The sequence below is a fragment of the Orycteropus afer genome, unplaced genomic scaffold, assembly GCF_000298275.1.
Source record: "Orycteropus afer afer isolate SDZICR_OR568_19922 unplaced genomic scaffold, OryAfe1.0 scaffold00100, whole genome shotgun sequence".
In the NCBI taxonomy this organism is placed as follows: Eukaryota; Metazoa; Chordata; class Mammalia; order Tubulidentata; family Orycteropodidae; genus Orycteropus; species Orycteropus afer.
This window is the reverse complement of record NW_006921687.1, coordinates 6,756,655-6,777,928: the sequence shown is the minus strand read 5'-3', so window position 1 is coordinate 6,777,928 and position 21,274 is coordinate 6,756,655. Positions and strand designations below refer to the sequence as shown.

The 21,274-nt window shown below is 37.7% G+C and overlaps 1 protein-coding gene across 1 annotated transcript in view; it reads right to left on the bottom strand.

Moving 5' to 3' along the window:
- Positions 1-3,245: 3,245 nt before the first annotated feature.
- The window catches only part of AMN1 (antagonist of mitotic exit network 1 homolog), a 52,601-nt gene continuing 34,572 nt past the window's right edge, over positions 3,246-21,274 (bottom strand). Inside the window, exons 5-6 of the mRNA XM_007943173.2 lie at positions 19,905-20,016; positions 3,246-3,319 (exon numbers count right to left, since the gene is read on the bottom strand). Coding sequence (XP_007941364.2) covers positions 3,246-3,319; positions 19,905-20,016 — 186 coding nt within the window. The remainder of the gene's footprint in view (positions 3,320-19,904; positions 20,017-21,274) is intronic.

Sequence of the window (21,274 nt, the reverse complement as noted above, 5' to 3'; positions counted from 1 at the left end):
AGTGATCAACATGGTGGCATTGAGGAAGAGACAGACATAGAGAAGTACATGTGAGATGCAGACAACAAAGATGAACCCTTTTGCACATACAGTACTGTACTGTCAGTGAAGGCAAACATGGTATACAGGTGAATAGATGTGCGGACAGGCTGAACTATTAGGTATGTCTATGCAGCGGGGAGTGTACCCAAGACCATGTATAAGGTTGGCAGACAATGGTTTTACAAGTGTATTTGTATGTTCCGTAAGAATTCCCAGGGGTATAGTAGAGCTGACACAGGACAAGGTTGTAGTCACTTCTTGGTCACACCCAACTACACAGAGGGACTGAGTAGTTGAACCTGTGGGCTTGGGACTATAGTCACATGGGGTCATCAATCTCAATTGGTGTAACATACACAAAACATTGTTCCACCTCCTACTTTGGCAAGTAGTGACTGGGATCTTAAAAGCTTCCAAGCAGCCATCTAGATGCAATGATGGGTCTCTTTGTCCAGAGCAAAGAAGAATGAAGAAAACCAAAGATTTATGGAAACAGTTAGTCCAAGCGACTGGTACACCATGCGATCGGCAACCTATATGACTATGAGACTAGAACTCAAAATCATTTTGGGGAAAAAAAAATGTCCAGGTTTGGTGGTCTGATAGAGCCTGGTGGAACCACTGAGACTATGGCCCCTTCCTGCCCTTCAGGTCTGGAATTGAACCCACACCTGTGGCTTCCAGTCAAACAAAAGACAGGCATATGAGTTGAACATTTACCTGAGGTAGGTACACTCCTTGGAGAGAACAATCATGGGAGAAAGAAGGGCTCTTTATGCACAGGGAGACAGCTCAGGGGGCAGGCAGGAGTGCACGGAGGGATGGACACAGGGAAGAGGTAACTATCAGGAGGAAGCAGGAGGGGAGCTGTTGCATTGGGGTAAATTGTAGTCAATGTCATGAGACAAAGTATATGTGAACTGCTGTATGGAAAGTGAATTTGCTCTGTACACTTTCACCCAAAGCACACACACACACAAAGAATAGTTTAGATTCATTGAACACTAATGAGCAGAAGACCAGATGTGTTGTGGAATGACACTGAGGACATCATACATTAAGAAAGCAATAGGGCACTAAAAAGACAAGAAAAAAATCAAAAGACCAAAATGAATGTGAGAAGAGGCTCTTAAACTGGCTCTTCAACATGGAGTATGTAAAGCAAATGGAAGAAATGATGAAGTAAAAGATTTCAAAGGGCAGCTCAAGAAGAGCAAGTAAAATATAATGAAGTGTGCAAAAACCTTCTAACCTTGGAGTTAGAAAACCTAGAGACAAATATGTTCAGCATTTCTTAAGCTGAAAGAGTGGAAGAAAAAATTCAAGCCTCGAGTTTCAATGTGGAATGGTTTTATTTAATTATCACATGATTTATCTTTTCTCCTATGGAGCAAGGGCACTTACTCTTATTTTCTAACACTTGGAATGTTTAATCTGCCATAAAATTAACATAAGTATATGTGCATATTGTATCAAACTGTCTTATGTGAAGCATTCATTAATTATCCTTGGAGACTATCTTTCAGAAAGAATTCTTATTTTCTTCCTTATTAATTCAACAAATATTTAAAGGCTCACTAACTACCAGCACTGTTTTAGGCAGTGAACAATAGGGACAACAATTTCTGTCTTCATGGAACTTACTACAGAAGTAGATTGCCTGATCTTCCTCCCGAGGAGTGGCTGGTGGGTTTGAACTGCCAGCTTTCCGGTTAGCAGTCAAATGCCTTAGTCACTAGGCAAAAAGAGCTCTTATTTTACAATGGGGAAACACAAAATGTACAAATAAAAAATAAAACAGATTTCAAAGGGTAACAGGGAATAGTGGGGTGGGGATTAGGTGCTGAAATTTTAAACAAGGTGGTGAGGAATAGCTAATACAATGGTCAAAAAAGCAAGATCAAACTGCAAACTGCTTTAGGAAGGTTAATACTTTATAGGCCCTAACAAACTCACACTAATTTCACAAAGGTGGAAGGCAAAGCTATTGACTTGGTTAGATATTCAATATTAATTTTTATTGAATTTGTCTTCAGAACAATTTCATAGGTGGAACAAGCCTTACCCATTTAAACATACATGCATATATACATCCACATTACAAGATGCCACATTTATAAAGTAATAAATAGTAAATACAAGAGTTAGATATTATTATAAGCCTTCCCCCTAAATCTGTACAATAAACTTACCATACCGTACTCTTTGTTTTTTACCACATCAGAGTCAAAATGGAAAATATTTAAGGAAGTCCCACAGACCGGCTCACGGTACAGGGAATATGCTGAATTTGGGGGCTAGTTTAAGCATAGTACATACACTTCAGACAATTCTGTGATTACAGAAGAGTAATATATTTCATTTGAAAACAAAGACCTGCATTGTTTATTTCACAATGTGAAACCAATACAGTTTCAGAAAACAAACTCTGAAATGATATTTTGCATCTACCAAGGTTTAAACATTTCTAAATCCAATTGTGCTGAAGGAGAAAGTTCACAGATGAAGAGCATGTATTTGGGAAGAGTAGCCATAAAGATCAATGAAATAAGGTTCTAGACAAGTCCTCCAGTGGCATGCAGATGCTGAATGGCTAAGGTGTATGACGTCATAGTTATGACATTAAACTATTATGTGTCTTTGTTCCAATGAAGTAATAAATTCTGTAAAGGATTTGCAAGTCTGATGTTCAGCTTTGCTTTTGGCAAATGGGCATTTAAATACTTCAAGAAGGGAAGAGCTAGAAAATAGTTAGGAAGGTAATTATGCTTTTAGAAATACCTTTATTTAGAGTTCTCCTAAATTTCATCTATATAGGTAATTTCTCCTTTAACAGCTCAAATACCCATGAAGGAGAAGGAAAACTTCAGGGAGCACAGATAATTTAAAACTGTTTTTTTAAGAAACAAAACACAATCTTCCCACCCTAGTAGATCAGAAGTCATGCTAAGATTACCAGTGACTAAAAAACAATGACTTATTAAACAACTATACCACTATCAAAACATTTAAGAGTCTGGTTAACATCAAAGCACAAACCATGTATATACTGGGATTTAGCAGGTTAGCTGAGAGTTATAACTTGGAATAAGACAAAAAAATACTAGGGTAGTGTTAAATTAAGTGGTAATGTCAATCTCTGTACACTGGTGTTTCCTGGGAAGGTCGTATGAAGATGATAGTTTTATAAGCTTCAGTAAGCATCAATAAACAGTCCACGTCACTTGCTTTAGTTTGTTTGGGCCTACTAATTGCTCCAAGACTTCTCTTGAATGATCTACAAAAGAAAACAATGACAATATATAATTTACAGTCATCAAAGATATTTAATGCCTCCTCATTGGTAAACTGGAAATGGTAATAACTATTTTATCTCATAGGGTTCTATTAAAGATCAAATGAGATAATATATAACATACAGTATATAACCAAAGAAAGTGTTTAGTTAATGGCAGCCCTCACTATTATTAGCTGTAGTGCACATATCATACTAACACTTTTAAAAACAGGCATTTACTGTTTTCTCTGTAATTTCAACAACCAGAGAATGGTGGTATAATTTCACCATTAATCTGTGTATAATGCAGGGTCCTGGCAAGAAACAGATGATACACTAAAGTGGGAAAATTGAAGAGTTTAATAAGGGGATTCTTTACAAACATGAACAGGGTTAAAGAAAGCCACCAGAATGGTAAAGCACTTTGGGAAGCTCCAATATGCCTGAAGAGGTTAGGGGAGGGGACAGTCACCAGAACAAGTTGACCTGTAATTGGACATCTTCCCAGGTTACACAAAACTATCATAAACCATGATTTTAAATAGGTAACTATTATATGAATGTACCATAATTTAACTAATCCTTATTGTTGGATATTTATGGGTTTTATCTTTTTTTTGCAAAGTCAGTTTCATAGCATCTTTTAAAAATATCAAATAAGCAAAGCAAAAACAGTTCCACAGATACAACCTAAGTTGTAATACAAGATCTCTCCAACTAAGCCTTGGAAATTCTCCAGTGTCTAGACTTAAAGATTTCACAGACCAGCTTAAAAAAGAAACAAAAAAGTGGACCCAACACATGGTTATCAAATTTTATTTTAAGCAAAACAAAAAATAAGCAAAAATACCAACTAATTTCACCATATAATACCATTGTTGCATGAAATAAAGGGCATTTCAATGGTAGGAATGCCAATCTCAGAGCAAAGAGTCATCTTTCCTAAGAAAGAGAAACTGGTAAATATACAGTGACATTTTAGGCCCAGGTAAGTAAGAATGTCACATATCAACTCTAGCCCTAGGTCCCATATTTGAAAGCTACTTCTTACTCTTAGGTGACAGGAAAGACAAAGTGACAGTTTATGGACAAATGAGGAAACAGTCGAGATTCCATGTTCTAACGACTGGATCAACAGTAACAGCTTTACATTCACAGAACAGCCTATACCATAATTCTGGCTTACTGAGTTTAAGTGATAGGTGTTAAGAATATCATAATTGTATCGCCATCAGTGGGTTATGCTGTTAAGGCCCAGGAAGGTTTGAGTCTTTTGGAATTCACTAGGTGCAAAATACAGAAAACAAAGCTTAGTAACAGGGAGACTACACTGAGCCCTCTGGTCAAAGGATCCAAAAAAATAGATATGGAGGTGATATATCTGGTCTAATTTAACACAGTTACTTTTTGGTTCCTTAGTCCTCAGGGACTAAAATGCAAAATTGGATGAGAGATAATTATTATCATCTATGGCAGACTCCCAGCACCTAACAGCAACAGTTGTTCTGATAGATAAGATCCTTATCTGTCAGTGCTTCCTTGGAGGAAATAAAGGCCTTAGCTTCTAGACACTTCTTATGCATAAAGTCTTTCCTGTGCCAAAAAGTTTCTCTTCTGTGTTCCACTCTTAGTATCTTCAATTTCCCACAACAGATATCACATGTTCTGTTTATAGCAAACAAACAAAAACACTGTTTTCTCAGTGTAAAATTTCAATCACATTAAATGCTATTGGAAATCACACAACAGATTATAACTTCTGGTGATAACAATGTAAAGTTTAATTTTAAACTAATATCTGCACAGTGCTCTGTAGAAATGAGAAAATGGTATTTTGCAAGCATGAATGCAAAAATAATTTAGGTGTTTTAATTGTTGTTGTTTGGTACCATCAAGTCAAACCCGACTCATAGTGACCCCTCCTTGGGTTTCTGAGGCATTATCACTACAGAAGTAGTTTGCCCCATCTTCCTTCCGAGGAGTGGCTGGTGGGTTTGAACCGCCAGCCTTCTGGTTAGCAGTCAAGTGCCTTAAGCACTATGCTACCAGAGCTCCCTGTTTTCATTAAAAAAAGTTAATTAGTTCTTTGGCTAAGGAAGACAAAATAAAGACTTAAAGTTTTAGCAAATTGGAGGATAAAGCATGAATCAATAATTGCATTTAACAACCAAATTGGAGCACCAGAGAGGAAAGAGAGGGACAACTACTGAAAACCAGTCTGAGGAACTCCACAAACTCTCCCCAGCAAAACCACCATAACTGATGAAAATTACAAAACAAAAAGTAACCATTTAAAATCTCTCTAAGTTGTCCTATAGGCATTCAGCAAATGAGGAAACATTTTTCAAGAAAACCTACTAAATCTCAATAAGTAAGAGTCTGTGTATTTGAGCTACAGCCTGGGCCCTCCTCTTTCTCCCCCTCAGCTCATAATGATACAAATTTCATGGAAAAGGTACAGCCAAGAACACAGGGCTTCCTCTCCCCTCAGATCTCAGTTGAAGGCTATGGTATCTCTCCACACATAGCAGGCCACCAGCATTTCTTATCTCTCCATGCCCCCCAGTTCTGTGTTGTAGATGCTTGATTCCAGGTAAAAGTGGCTGAGAGGTATGAGGGCTTTTTCCTCCAGCCCCTGCTAGCAGGGAGAAAGCTCTACATCAGGGATTTGGGGGGGGGGTGGTCAAGAATACTGAGACCCTGATCATCTTCCTTAACCCAGCTTGCTCAGAGGGCAGAGATTCCATGCTAGGAGAGGCAATTCAAGAAAACCAGACGTTACTGTCCAGAGTCAGTGCTGTACTTATAAAGTGGGGGTATCACCCTGAGAGAAGTATGTACTGTCCCTGTTCACAGCTCCAGAGCAAGGCCTAGAGGTTTTACCCAGGGAAAGAAAGAGGTTCTAAGAACAGAGAGCTCCAGAGCTCTCTCCAAGAGAACTGATTTTGTCTGTCAACTGATAAATAGATAAACAAAATGTGGCATTATCCATATATTGGGATATGATTCAGCCATGAAAAGAAGCAAAGTACTGAAACATGCTATAACATGAATGAACCTTGAGAAAAATATGCTAATTGAAAGAAGTCATAAATAAAAGGACACATATTATATGATTCCATTTATGTGAAATATCCAAAAGGCAATACCACAGAAACAGAAAGTGGTTTAGTAGTTGTCAGAGGCTGGGAGATATACGGAATGGGAAATGACTCCCATTGGGTGTTGTATTTCCTTTCTGAGGTGATGTTCTAAAATGATTGTGGTAAGGGCCTACAGCTCTGTGAATATATTAAAAACCACTGAATTTGTCTGATATAAACCCTGGCCCTTGTGAGGTTGGTAAATCTATGTGGAATGAATGGATAGGAGAATGTTAGCTTGGCTTCCACTTGCCACAGCCACATCAGATTTGAATCAAGAGACCTACCTTTTTCTTTCTTGATATACAAATGGCCAATAAGCACATGAAATGATGCCCAATATCCTTAGTCATTAGGGAATGCAAATCAAAACTACAACGAGATACCACTTTACACTTACTAGGATGCCTATTATCAAACAACTCAAAAATAACAAGTATTGGTAAGGATGTGGAAAATTGGAACCCTCAGGCATTGCTGGTAGAAATGTAAAATGGTGTAGCCACTGTGGACAACTCTTCGGTGGTTACTCAAGAAGTTAAATATAGTATTACCATATGACACAACAATTCCACTTCTGGGTATATACCCAAAGTCTTAAAAGCAAGGACTCAAAGATAATTAGACACCAATATTCACTGCATTATTATTCACAGTAGCCAAAAGGTGGAAACAACCCAAGTGTCCATCAACAGATGAATGGATAAACAAAGAATGGTATATATACGTAATGGAATATTATTCAATCAAAGAAGGAATGAAGATCTGATACATGCTACAACATGGATATACTTTGAAAACATTATGCTAAGTGAAATGAGCTAGATACAAAGGGACAAATATTGTATGATCCCACTATGCAAAATATCTAGAATAGGCAAATTCATACAGATAGAAAGTAGAGGCTATTGGAGGTTGGACCAAGGGGAAAAAAGGGTATGACAACAAATTTTGGAAACAGACAGTAGTAAAAGTTGCATTGTTGTTGTTGTTATGTGTCATCGAGTTGGACCCGACTCATAGCGACCCTTCCTTGGGTTTCCGAGGCAGTATCACTACAGAAGTAGATTGCCCCATCTTCCTTCCGAGGAGTGGCTGGTGGATTTGAACCGCCAGCCTTCTGGTTAGCAGTCAAGTGCCTTAGCCACTATGCTACCAGAGCTCCCAAAAGTTGCATAGCATTGTGAATGTAATTAAGGCTACTGAATTGTTCACTTAAAAACGGTTAAAATGGCAAATTTTATATATATTTTTTTGCCACAGTAAAATTAAAAACAATGAAACTAAAAAATGCATCTTTAATATTTAAATGTTATTACTAGTTGTCTACTTCTGTAGTGATGTTGCTGTTGTTGTTAGGTGCCCATCGAGTCGTCTCCAACTCATAACAACCCTATGCACAGCAGAACAAAACACTGCCTGGTCCTGTGCCAGCCTCACCTGAGGCTATACCTGAGTCCATTGTGGCAGCCACTGTGTCAATCTATCTTGTTGAGGGCCCTCCCCTTCTTTGTTGACCCTCTACTTTACCAAGCACGATATCCTTCCCTAGGGAATGGTTACCTCTGACAAGATGACTAAAATAGGTGAGACGAAGTCTGGCCATTCTTGCTTCCAAGGAGCATTCTGGCTGTACTTTCTCCAGGACAGATTTGTTAGTCCTTTTTGCAGTCCATAGTACTCTTAGCATTCTTCTCCAACAACTTAAAAGCATCGATTCTTCTTCAGTATTTCTTATTCATTGTCCAGCTCTCACATGCATAAGAGGTGATTGAAAATACCATGGCTTGGGTTAGGTGCACCTCAGTCTTCAAGAAGACATCTTTGTTCTTCACTGCTTGAAAGAGGTCCTTTGCAGCAGATTTGCCCAATGTAATACGTCATCTGATGTCTTGACTGCTGCTTCCCCTGGTGTTCATTGTATAGCCAAGTAATATGAAATCCCTGACAACTTCAATCCTTTCTCCATCTACCATGAAGCTATTTATTGGACCAGCTGTGAGGATTTTTGCTTTCTTTATATTGAGGTGTAATCCATACTGCAGAGTATAATCTTATAATCTTCATCAGTAAATGCTTCAAGTCATCTTTACTTTCAGCAAGCAAAGTTGTGTCATCTGCATATCACAGGTTGTTGATGAGTCTTCTTCCAATCCTGATACCACATTCTTCTTCATATAATCCACCATCTCGTATTATGTACTCAGCATACAAGTTGAGTAAGTATGGTGAAAGGACACACCTCGACACGCTCCCGTCTTGATTTTGAACCATGTAGCATCCCCTTGTTCTGTTTGAATGATACCTTCCTGATCTATGTACAGGTTCCTCATGAGTACCATCAAGTGTTCTGGAACTCCCATTCTTCTCAATGTTATTCACGATTTGTTATGATCCACATAATCAAATGCTTTTGCATAGGCAATAAAACGTAAGTAAACATCTTTCTGGTATTCTTTGCTTTCAGCTAAGATCCATCTGACATAAGCAATGATATCCCTCATTCCATGTCCTCTTTTGAATCCAGCTTGCATTTCTGGAAGCTCTCTGTCAATATACTGCTGCAACTGTTTTTGAATTTTTACTTGCATGGGATATTAATGATATTGCTTGATAATTTCCACATGCTGTGGGATCACCTGTCTTTGGAATGGGTACAAATATGGATCTCTTCCAGTCAGTTGGCCAGGTAGCTGTCTTCCAAATCTCTTGGCACAACCGAGGGAGTGCCTCCAATGGGGCACCCATCTGTTGAAACATCTCATTGGGTATTCTGTCAATTCCTGGAGACTTGTTCTTCACCAATTCCTTCAGTCAGCTTTGACTTCTTCCTTCAATACCATTGGTTCTTGATCATATGACACCTCCTGAAATGGATGAACACTGCCTCCTGAAATGGATGAACATCGATCAATTCATTTTTAGTACAGTGACTCTATGTATTTCTTCCATCTTCTTTTGATGTTTCCTGCATCATTCAATATTTTGCCCATAGAATCTTTCAACATTGCAACTCGAGGCTTACTTTTTTCCCTCAGTTCTTCCAGCTTGAGAAATGCCGAGCGTGTTCTTCCCTTTTGGTTCTCTGACTCCAGTCTTTGTATATTTCATTATAGTAACTGGTTTTGTCCATAGTCAAACCACCATGGAAACCCAAAGAGGGGTCTCTCTGAGTCGAATCTGACGTGACAGCAGTGAGTAGTAGTAGTAGTAGTAGTAGTAGTACTAGTTATATATAAAGTTTTAAAATATTTTAGAAATAGTAAACACAATCAATAAAGTTGATAATACTTCCTATAACATTGATTGATTGTAAGCTTATTCCAAGAGGCCTGCTCTCATGTTTTGCAGGTGGGGTAGAGACATAAGAAAAGGTGAGGGGATAGTATCTGTGCATTGAGACTAGTCTGGCTTTCCTTGAGAGTATTTTCAGTACACTTTAGAGTACAGAGTGGGTAACAAACGGAACTGTTAATAGAACTTTCTAGCCAAGGATGCTGTACTGATTCTATATGGCACATTCAAAGGGAGTGCCATACATATAGATTACAAGGTGAACAGCATTCCTTTGAGTTGACTGAAACAGTGCCCCTATTCAGTGGAGGTGTGCTGAGGTACATTAGTGTTCAGGAAATGGATTACAATAAGACATTGATACCTTCATCCCTTAAGGTTGATGGTAACCTCAGGTCTAGAGAAGTCTCTTCTGTTTGCTCCAATGTGTTGTACAATACCATAATTTGTTGCTTGTGCCAGGGTAGGGTGTGCAAAGGCAAATCTAGATTTTATGGGTATGAGGAGTGGAAGCACCTTGCAGAAAACACCTTGCCTTTTGTTCTCGGTTCTTTTGAGCCATATGAACACTGAGGCTAATGAATAGAGGCTGACCAGACCAAGAGGGACTACCTGGGGACCCAATGCTGACTAAGCTTCATAAAGCATAAGAACTATGAGCCCTAAGGGTCAGGTGAAGCTTCCTGATTGGTGACCATGTATGTGAGTGCATAGTGTGTCTCTCTTTGGGACATGGAAGCTCTGTGCTGACTCCTCCCAGACCTCACCATGAGTCTCTTCATTTGTATCCTTTTGGTTTTAATAAATTTGTAGTAAGTATGGTATACTCCTTGTGAATTCCTTAAGGCATTCCAGCAAATTAACGAACTCACAGGGGCAGTGAGATCCAGCAGTCTGGCAATTTGAAAGATGTCCTTTTAACACAGAGGTCTGACCTGACACTGGGTGGCTAGGCTTGAATGTGTGGGAGAAAGATATGACAATCTACTTTCATAAAGATTACAACCTTGGAAATCCTATGAGTCAGTTCTATTCTGTCCTATAATGTTGATAGGTTTGAGAATTGACTGAACAGCAATGAGTTTTCTGTTGGGCTGAAAGATGATAACCACCTAATTTCCGAGATCTGACTCAGTCAGCAATGAAGGTGAGATTTACCCACCTGCTTAGTGCCCCTTGCTTAGTACAGTGGGGCCTGGAGTTTATACATATTTGGGGCCTTCTTTAATGAAGAAGTGAAATAAAGTATAAAAGTATAAAAGTTCGTAATTATTTAGAATGAGAAAAGTCATCACAACAAATGCTGCATAACTGGAGATTCAGGTCTCTTTCTTCTGAGATCTCCAGTCAATTTATCAGAAATGCTTACACAGTATTTCCAACTGACTGCATCCTGGCTTCCCTGGCTTACTACAGAATACTCTAGAATTTCTAGCAACTCCCAGAACTTATAGGAGCCCTGCATAAGTGAGGAAACCTGAAGCTTAAGCTTCATGGCAAATCTATCTCTGGTGTCATGATAGAAAAAGGTGTATAGTCTCTTAGATAGACCTGAACTCTCATAGTTTTTCTCACTTCTTTTAATATCCTGGATTGCATTGAATGTTTTCTTTTTAAAATTTTTTATTGTGATTTGGATAAAGTTTACAGAGCAAATTCACTTTCCATATGGCAGTTCATATATATTTTGTCTCATTTTGACATTGACTGCAACTCTCCACAATGTAATAGCTCTCTTCCCACTTCCTCCCCATAATTACCTCTTCCTTGTGTCCTTCCCTCCTATGCACTCCCGGCCCTGAGCTGTCTCCCTGTGCAAACACTGCCCTTCTGCTCTCCCATGATTGATCGTTCCAAGTTGTGTATCTACCTGACGTAAATGTTCAGCCCATATGCCTGTCTATTGTTTAGCTGGAAGCCACAGGAGTGAGTTCTAGACCTAAAAGGTGGTTAGGGGCCATAGTCTCAGGGGTCTCACCAGGCTCTATCAGACTAGCAAACCTGGTCTTTTTTTTTTTTTTTTTTAAATGATTTTGAGTTTTGTTCCACATTGTTCTCCTACTCTATCCAGGATCTCCTCCATGATCTCCCTCCAAGTGGTTGACAGCGGTAGCTGGGCACCATCTAGTTCTTTCAGTCTCATGGTCATACGGGCTGGGGATTGACTGCATGGTCTATGAGTCCTTTGGCCTAATTGTCTCCACGTATCTTTGGTTTTCTTCCTCTTTGTTCTGGATGAGGAGAGACCTACTGTTGCATCTAGATGGATGCTTGCAAGCTTTTAAGATCCCAGTTGCTACTCATCAAAGTGGGATGTAAAACAATGTTTTTGTGTGGTATGTTATGCCAATTGAGCTCGATGTCCCCTGTGATGATGGTTCCAAACCCACAGGTCCAACTACTCACTCCCTAAGAAGGACCTCAACCTTATAGATTGTTTTCTTATTATAGACATTTTTAGCTGGTGTTTCTAGGATTATTTTGGCCTTTTTCTTAGTTGTGAATTCATTTATCATACATTATATATGTCTTTGTTTTGTGACTACATTTGTGTCACTCTTCTATAGGAATTTACTATTGGGCATAAATAAATAGGAAGATACTTCTCCCTCTAATAAAAAGAAACCGAGTGCTTCACCACAGTGCCACCAGGGCTCCCTCATATATATATATATTTTTATGTAATTAAAATTTTTGATACTAGATGGCAGTATAACATTACTCACAATCTCAGGCAAATTCTTCCTGTGAAAATATGGTCAGGCTATCTAGGACTGTGGGTTTCAATAGCAGGAATATTCAGTGTCTGTGGGTTTATTGTGTTGTAGGGAGAAATTGTGGACTCTCCTAGGACTCTATGATTCCTTCATGAAACATAGACTTTCAGGTCTGAAAAAGACCCTGAAGATCAATTATATCAATCACACTTCTGATGCTAGATGTTACGCTACCATTTCCTTCTCTTCCCTAGTAACAGTTAAACTCCTTTACACCAAAGGCTCAGGAAACTGTTGAGAAAAGAATTATATGTGGATCAAGTGACTTAGGTTTTACTTCCAGTTCTACTATCAATTATTTCTAATACATTGTATCTCTGTTCTGTTACCTTTAAAGTGAGGTAGTTGTGTAGAAGACCTCCTAAAAACTTTCACTAACTCTCTAAAAATCTATGACTAATATAAAAAGGAGAGAGCTCTGGTAGTGTAGTGCCTAAGGCATGACTGTTAACCAGAAGGCTGGTGGTTCAAACCCACCAGTCACTCCTCAGAAGGAAGATTGGGCGATCTACTTCTATGGTGATACTCCTTCGGAAACCCAAGGAGGGGTCACTATGAGTCGGTCTGACTCATGGCACATAACAATAACAACAATATAAAAGGAGAGCCATTTGAAAAGAGATCCATAGCAGGGGCTTTTGGAGCACTAAGAATAAAAAGAAACTAAATTTTAACAAACTAATTTTTCAAATAACTAAGAAAAATATAATTTAGACTTCTGTTGTTGTAAGATACATAGTGAAAAAAAGAGAGAGTAAACACATTTTTTACAAATAATGGTCAAGGTTCCAATACTTCATTGTAGTGTCTGACATAAAGAAGTTCTGTCACGCTGGTTGAGTAATGAATGAATGAAAACAGAATGAGGAAGCAGAATAGTATAGGATTTAGAAAAAGAAAAATATAAAATACAGGTTCATCTTTTTTTTTAAGTAAACTTTTTATTGTGATTTGAGTGAAAATATAGAGTAGACTGGTTTTCCATTCAACTATTCATACACATTTTGTTTTGCGACATTGAGTGCAGTCTCCACAATGTAACAGAACTCCTCTCACTTCCTCCCTGTGGTTACCATTTCCATTTGTCCTTCTTTTCTAGCCATTCTTGCCTTCTGAGCTTTATCACTGGGCAAATACTGCCCTTTCATCTCTTATGGTTGATTGTTCTAAGGAGTGCACTAGTTAATTTTTTCATCTTGTTGCTGTCAGGTGCTGTCATATTTGTTCCTATTCATAGAGACCTTATGTACCAGAGAATGAAATACTGCCTGGTCCTGCACCATCCTCACAATCACTGCTATGCGTAAGCCCATCATTGTAGCCACTGTGTCAATCCACCTTATTGAGAGTCGTCCCCTTTTTAACTGACCCTCTACTTTATGAAGCATGATATTCTTCTCTAGGGAATGGTCTCTTCTGACAATATGACCAAAGTACATGAGATGAAGTCTGGTCATTCATGCTTCTAAGGCTCATGCTGGCTATACGTCTTCCAAGACAGATTTGTTTGTTCTTTTGGTAGTATTTGGTATTTTTACTATTCTTCACCTATACCATAATTCAAAGGCATCAATTCTTCTTCAGCCTTTCTTATTCAATTTCTTTTTTTTCATGGCATATCATTTTTTACTTGAAAGAATGACTGACAATGTAAGGTTACTCAGATGTGGGTACTTGGCAGATATTTTTTGAAAAGGAATGAAATGAGCCTGTCAATCCAAAGAAAATAAATGGTAGTTTTTGTTGCCAATGATAAAATTTTAGCTTTCACGTGAAAACTAAAATTTTGGAAAGCTTTTACTTGCCATTGTGGTCTTCACAGCTTCCCAATACTTTTCGGATGAGATTCGGGTGGTATCAAAAAATGTGACTTTTTTTTTTACTATAGAAATGTGACATGTGGAAGAGCTTTATAATTCAGAGAACCAGTATTTTCCAAATTACCAAAGCATGATATTACAAAATCATTTAAAAGATTTAAAATGTGACTTCCAGTAAGATGGAGGAATAGGCAGACAAGCAACACAGACCCTCTTCAACAAAGAAAAGAAAAACTAATTGACAGAGGTACAGAAGATAATCTTGGAGCCCTGAGCTTTGAAAGGAACTATACAGAAGTGGATTAGGCACCAGCTAGTGGAAAAACCTGAACGAAAACAGTGAATACAGAGATGGTTGGAGCTGCGGACTGTCAGTTACTCTGATGGGACCAATGGCTTGGAAGTTTCTGGGTGGTGTTGGGATCTGGGAGTTGACCTAAAGGTCAGCTCTGGTTGCCAAGGGCTGCAGGGATTACTGCACTAGTGGCCTGTGACTGTGAGGGGAGACAGCAAGGAGGGACACACCTGAGCTGTTGACTTTCGGCCATCTAGAGGGCACAGCTGTTTTGATTGTTTGCATGTGGCAGCCATTTTGGATATTTACAAGTGGCGGCCATTCTGGATATTTAAAGGGACCGAGGATGCAGCCATTTTGAATGTTTATAAGCAGTGGCCATTTTGGATATTTAAAGTGACTGAGGGTGCAGCCATTTTGAATCTTTACAAGTGGCAACCATTTAGGATTTTAAAGTGATAGCATTCTCATTCAGATTCCAAGGACCTACAAATAGGATCTGTTTGCAAGGTCAGCAGGGACATATGAGAGGCTGACAACAGGAAAGAAGACAGGTGGTGAGTGTATAAGTGATGTCAACTAGTGAATAGAGGAGCACAGTACCATGCTTGCATAGATAATATACAAACAAAATAAAGAAAATGAAAATCATGGGCAAGTCACTCCAACATACAATCACCAATTAAATATAAACACAAAAATGTCACAATGCCTCAAAGACAACAGAGCATCACAGTCCACACAAAGAAGCAAGATAAAGCAGGAGAAACAAGGGACCAGGATACAGACCCAAAACACATCCCTTAGGAAGATGCAGCACTGGAACTCCCTGATAAGGAATTCAAAAGAATTGTATTTAGGTATCTTCAACAAATTGAGAGAAAGATCAAGGAAAACACAGTGAAAAAACCCTAGAACAATTTCAAAAGACAATATAAGAACAAAATGACAAAATAAATGAAAAATTAGAAATAATACAAAATCTACACACAGAAATCCAGAAGACTAATACTAAATTTTCAGAAATAGATAAGACATTGAATGGGCAAAGGAATAGAATTGAATCAATGGAAGACAGAATCAGGGAGACTGAAGGCAAATACCTGAACACTTCTTTGGAAAGGGATCAGTCAGAAAAAATATCAAAACAAAATGAAGAAAGCCTAAGGTTCACGTGGGATACCATCAAAAGGAATAACCTATATGTTATTCCAGAATAGGAAGAGACAAATAAAATCACAGAGAAAATTGTCAAAGATTTGTTGGAACAGAATTTTCCTGGTATGATGAAAGATGAGAATGTATCCATTCAGGAAGTCCAACGAACCCCAAACAGGATAGACCCCAAAAGAAAAACACCCAGACATATCATCATCAAACTCACCAAAACCAAAGACAAAGAACGAATCATGAGAGCAGTATGGGAAAAATGAAAAGTTACCTACAAGGGGCAACCAAAAAGACTAAGCTTGGATTTCTTGCCAGAAACCATGCAGGCGAGAAGACAATGGGATGGTATATATTAAACACTGAAGGAGAAAAATTTCCAACCAAGAATTATGTACCCAGCAAAATTGTCCCTCAAATATGATGGTAAAATTAGGACATTTCCAGATAAGCAGAAATTAAGGAAATTTGTTAACCCCAGACCAACCTTATAAGAGATGCTAAAGGGAGCCCTCTGGACAGAGAAGTAACAACAGTCAGCAACAACTGACCATTAACACACATGATGATATAACCCAGAAACCAATCCAGCTATGGAAGTATCCAAAGTAAATAAATCTACTACAAGATTGTAAACGGGGAACCAGAGACAGCAATTGACAAATGAGGACAACTACAAACCAGAAAGATGGAAAAAAACTGTCTCATTACAGAACTTCTAGATGGTAGGGAAGTTAAGACAACTACAAGATAGAATGGACTGTTCTAAACTTAGGAGGAAAACTATAAATCACAGGGTAACCTCAAAGAAAAATGATAAACCTTCACATCAAAAAAGAGGACCAGCATAAATATTCAGCAAATACTAAAACAATAGCAACAAAGAAAGTGATAACACGATTCATAAACAAAATGAGCTCAGCATAGAAAATTATATGGAACAAAGAAATCAACACCACAAAAAAGCACATAACAAAAATGACAGCAACAAATTTGTATTTACTGATAATTACATATCTGGCAAGGGACTTATCTCTAAGATTTAAAGTGGAAGAGTGGATGACCAAACTATGGTACATACACATAATGGAATGCTTTGCCGCACTAAAGAATAATGCAGAGTCTGCAAAACACTGCAATTTAATATGGACGAACTTGGAGGACATTATGCCAAGTGAAGTAAGTCAATCACAGAAGGACAAATATAGTATTAGTTCGTTGTGGTGGAGGGTCAAGGAAAGGTTTATATATGGAGGGTTACTTTCTTTGCTGGTTGCCAGGGGTGGGAAGGGAAGAAGAGGAGGGAACACTGCCAAAAAAAAAAAAAAAAAAAAAGCAAGCACTGACCCATGTCACTTTAGTTTTGTATATTTCACTGTATATAAATTGTATTTCAATAAAATGAATTAAAAAAATTTAAAATGCAAGACAGACAGGTAGATTGGAATGTAAGTGTATGAGAAGGTCATTGATATGGTTTCAGCTTCTACACTGTAATTAACCTTTAAGAAATTACTATCTGTTCAGTTTTGGGGTAAAATCAAAGAAGACTATCCACAATAATCAGAATAGATAATGAAAATATTTTTCTTTCTTCCATGTATGGGTTTATCACTTTATGAAAAATAATATAATACATTTAATTGTCTCAAATTTAATTTCAAATACAGTAAATATGATAAATATGACTCACTAACAAAAAATTCTTTGTTTTTGCTGTTAGGGGCTGTCAAGTTGGTCCCAACTTACAGAGACCCTATACACAACAGAATGAAACACCACATAATCTGCAACATCCTCACAGTTGTTGCAACCAATGTGCCAAGTCCATGTAGTTGAGGGTCTTACTGTTTTTCTTTTTTGCTAACTCTCTCCTTTACCAAGCATGATGTCCTTCTCCAGGGACTGGTCCCTCTTGATAACATGTCCAAAGTATATAAGACAAAGTCACACCATCCTCACTTCTAAGGAGCATTCTGACTGTAGTCTTCCAAGACAGATTTGTTCTTTCTTTTGGCTCTCCATGGTATATCCACTGTTCTTTACCAACACCACGATTCAAAGACATCAAGTCTTCTTCAGCCTTCCTTATTCATTGTCTAGCTTTTGCACGAATATGAGGTGACTGAAAATACAATGGCCTGGGTCAGGTATATCTTAGTCCTTTAAGTGACATCTTTGGTTTTTAATACTTTCAAGAGGTCTTTTGGAGATTTGCCCAAAGCAATATGTCATTTGATTTCTTGACTGCTGCTGGGATTATGGATTCAAGTAAAATGAAACCCCTGATAACCTCAGTATTTTCTTTGTTTATCATGATGTTGCTTATTGGTACAGTTTGTTTTCTTCATGTGGAGGTATAATCCACTCTAGAGGGCTATAGTCTTTGATCATCATTGGTAAGTGCTTCAAGTCCTCTTTGCTTTCAGCAAGCAAAGCTGTGTCATCTACATATTATAGGTTGTTAATGAATCTTTCTCTAATCTTGATGCCATGTTGTTTTTCAGATAGTCCAGCTTCTCAGATTATTTGCTCAGCATACAGATTGAATAAGTACAGTGAAAGGATACAACCCTGAGGCACACCTTTCCTAATTTTAAACCATGCAATATCCCCTTGTTCTGTCTGAATGACTGTTTCTTGGTCTATGTACAGGTTCCACATGAGCACAATTAGCATTTTGGATTTCTCATTCTCTGCAATGTTATCCATAATCTGTTATGTTCCACACAGTTGAATGCCTTTTCATAGTCAAAAAAACACAGCTAAAAATCTTTCTGGTATTCTCTGCTTTCAGCCAACATCCATCTGACATCACCGTTTCATATCCTATTTTGAATTCCACTTGCCAATTATACTTTTTTGCCTTTGCAAAGAAAGGCAATCAAACAAAATGTGGAAATTATACAATAATATCATTAATATCACATGCAAGAAAAATTCTGCTGAAGGCAATTCATAAACAGTTGCAACAGTACATTTATAGGGAACTACCAGAAAAACTCAATCCTTTTTGAGAGTGCATATGAGTCCTGAGACCTACTTGAGAAAAGTTGCTGTGAACTATTATACAATTACTGAAAACTACATATGGTTAAGTGTTCCTTATCACCAATATTAGTATACAAATAAAAACCAATAGAATTTGTTCTAAAACTTAAAAGGAAAATACTGAATCTAAAATTGCTCTTATTTAGTTACATTCCTATCACATATCTTCTAGCAAAAAAGACAAAAACACTAAAGGGAAGGAGAAAAACATGATTTTAAGACGCACACATAGGTCAACATCATCGGAACACTATAAAATAAATAAATTAATAAAATTAATTAATTAGTTAATAAAATAAAAATTAATAAAAAAATAAATCATGGGAATATTTTGCTTTCAAACTAACACAACTACTTAACAATGTATATGGATCATTGCTCTCAAAGGGAGCTACTTCTGTTTTCGGACTCTATTCTCTAGCTAGCCCCCATAAATTCACAATTTCCAGGTTTATTTATAATTGGCAATCTGAACAGAACTTTCCTACTAGTAAATACCATTTTTGTTGTTATATGCCGTTGAGTCAGACCCGACTCATAGCGACCCCTCCGTGGGTTTCTGAGGCAGTATCACTACGGAAGCAGATTGCTCCATCTTCCTTTCGAGGAGTGGCTGGTGGGTTTGAACTGCCAGCCTTCTGGTTAGCAGTCAAATGCCTTAGGCTCTACGCTACAAGAGCTCCCAGTAAATACCATTAGCAAGTGCTAGGCACCATATAAAAAGCAATCATATAATCCTCATGACTAAACCATGATATAGGTACCACTATGGCACCTGACTCCTAACCAGAAGGCTGGCGGTTCAGACCCACCAGCCACTCCTCGGAAGGAAGGTTGGGCAATCTACTTCTGTAGTGATACTGCCTCAGAAACCCAAGGAGGGGTCGCTATGAGTTGGGTCCGACTCAATGGCACATAACAACAACAACATTACACCCATTTTACAGATGAGGAAACTGAGTAAGTAATTTACTCAAAGTCACATAGTTAGTAAAAGATGAACCCAGGATCTGAATTCAAGCAGTCTATTAGACTAACCTGTAATCAGGGGGCATCCATGGAAGAGTAATATACATATCTGAGGGCAGCAAGTAAGGACAGCTTCCACAGCCTCATCTGTCAAGTTCACACAATGTCCCATGTGAATCTGCTATTTGAGAAAAGATAGAAATAGGTCTATAATAACGGTATGAGAAAGTTTTGGAAATACTCTGATATAAAAGAACCAAACATCTACTTACAGGAAGAACTACATAGAAAGGACCAATGTTAAGTCTGCAGTAATGTAGAAAGTATAGTAGCTTTAAAAGTTAAATATCTAGCCATTTCATTAGACCATTGGCAATATCTAATAAAACTGAAGACGAGCCTATCTCAGAACCCAGCTATTCCAACTGTAGAGTTTTGTACAGTATATGTGCATAAGGAAATAATTTATAAGTATGCCCATTGCAATATTATTTGTAACAGTAAAGCAGTGGAGAATTGGTAAATAAATTACAGATTATCAATATAAAAGAATAAGATAAAATAGTTAAAATTAAAAATATCTACTTCTAACTAACAGATACAAATTTCAAACATAATGTTGGTTCAATCACTTTGGAAAACAGTATGGTAGTATTTTATAATGCCCCTACCCAGAAATTCCACTCCTTGTATTTACACAAGAAAAGGAAAACTTATATTTATACAAAGACTCATATGTAAATTCCCAAAGCAGTATTCATAATAGTCCAAAATTGGAACAACCCAACTGTCCACCAAATGGTGAATTTATAAACAAATTGTGACATATCTATACTAAGAAACGTTACTCAGCAAAATGAAAGCTGCAAAAGAAGGAAAAATAAAAGGTTACATATGATATGATTCCATTTATAAAAATTCTAGAAAAGGTAAAACTATAATGACAGAAAGGAAATCAGTAACTGCTAAGGTGAAGGTCAGGGGAATGGATATACTACAAAGGGACAGGAGAAAACTTTTTAAGGTGACCGAAATATTTTATATCTTGATTGTGGTGGTGGTTACATGACTGTATAACAATTCCCAAAATTCATTAAACAGTAAATTTAAGATGAGTATATCTTATTATATATAAACTATGCTTCAATAAAGTTTGGAAAAAAATTTTAAAAAATGATTTAGAATAAAAAAAGCAAATTGTGAAAGACCATAGACATTATTAAACTATTGTGTAAAATTTTAAAATGGTACTATATCTTATTTAGGAGCTCTGGTAGCATAGTGGCTAAAGCACTTGACTGCTAACCAGAAGGCTGGTGGTTCAAACCCACCAGCCACCCCTCAGAAGGAAGGTTGGGCAATCCTACTTCCGTAGTGATACTGCCTCGGAAACCCAAGGAGGGGTCGCTAAGAGTCGGGGCCGACTCAACGGCACATAA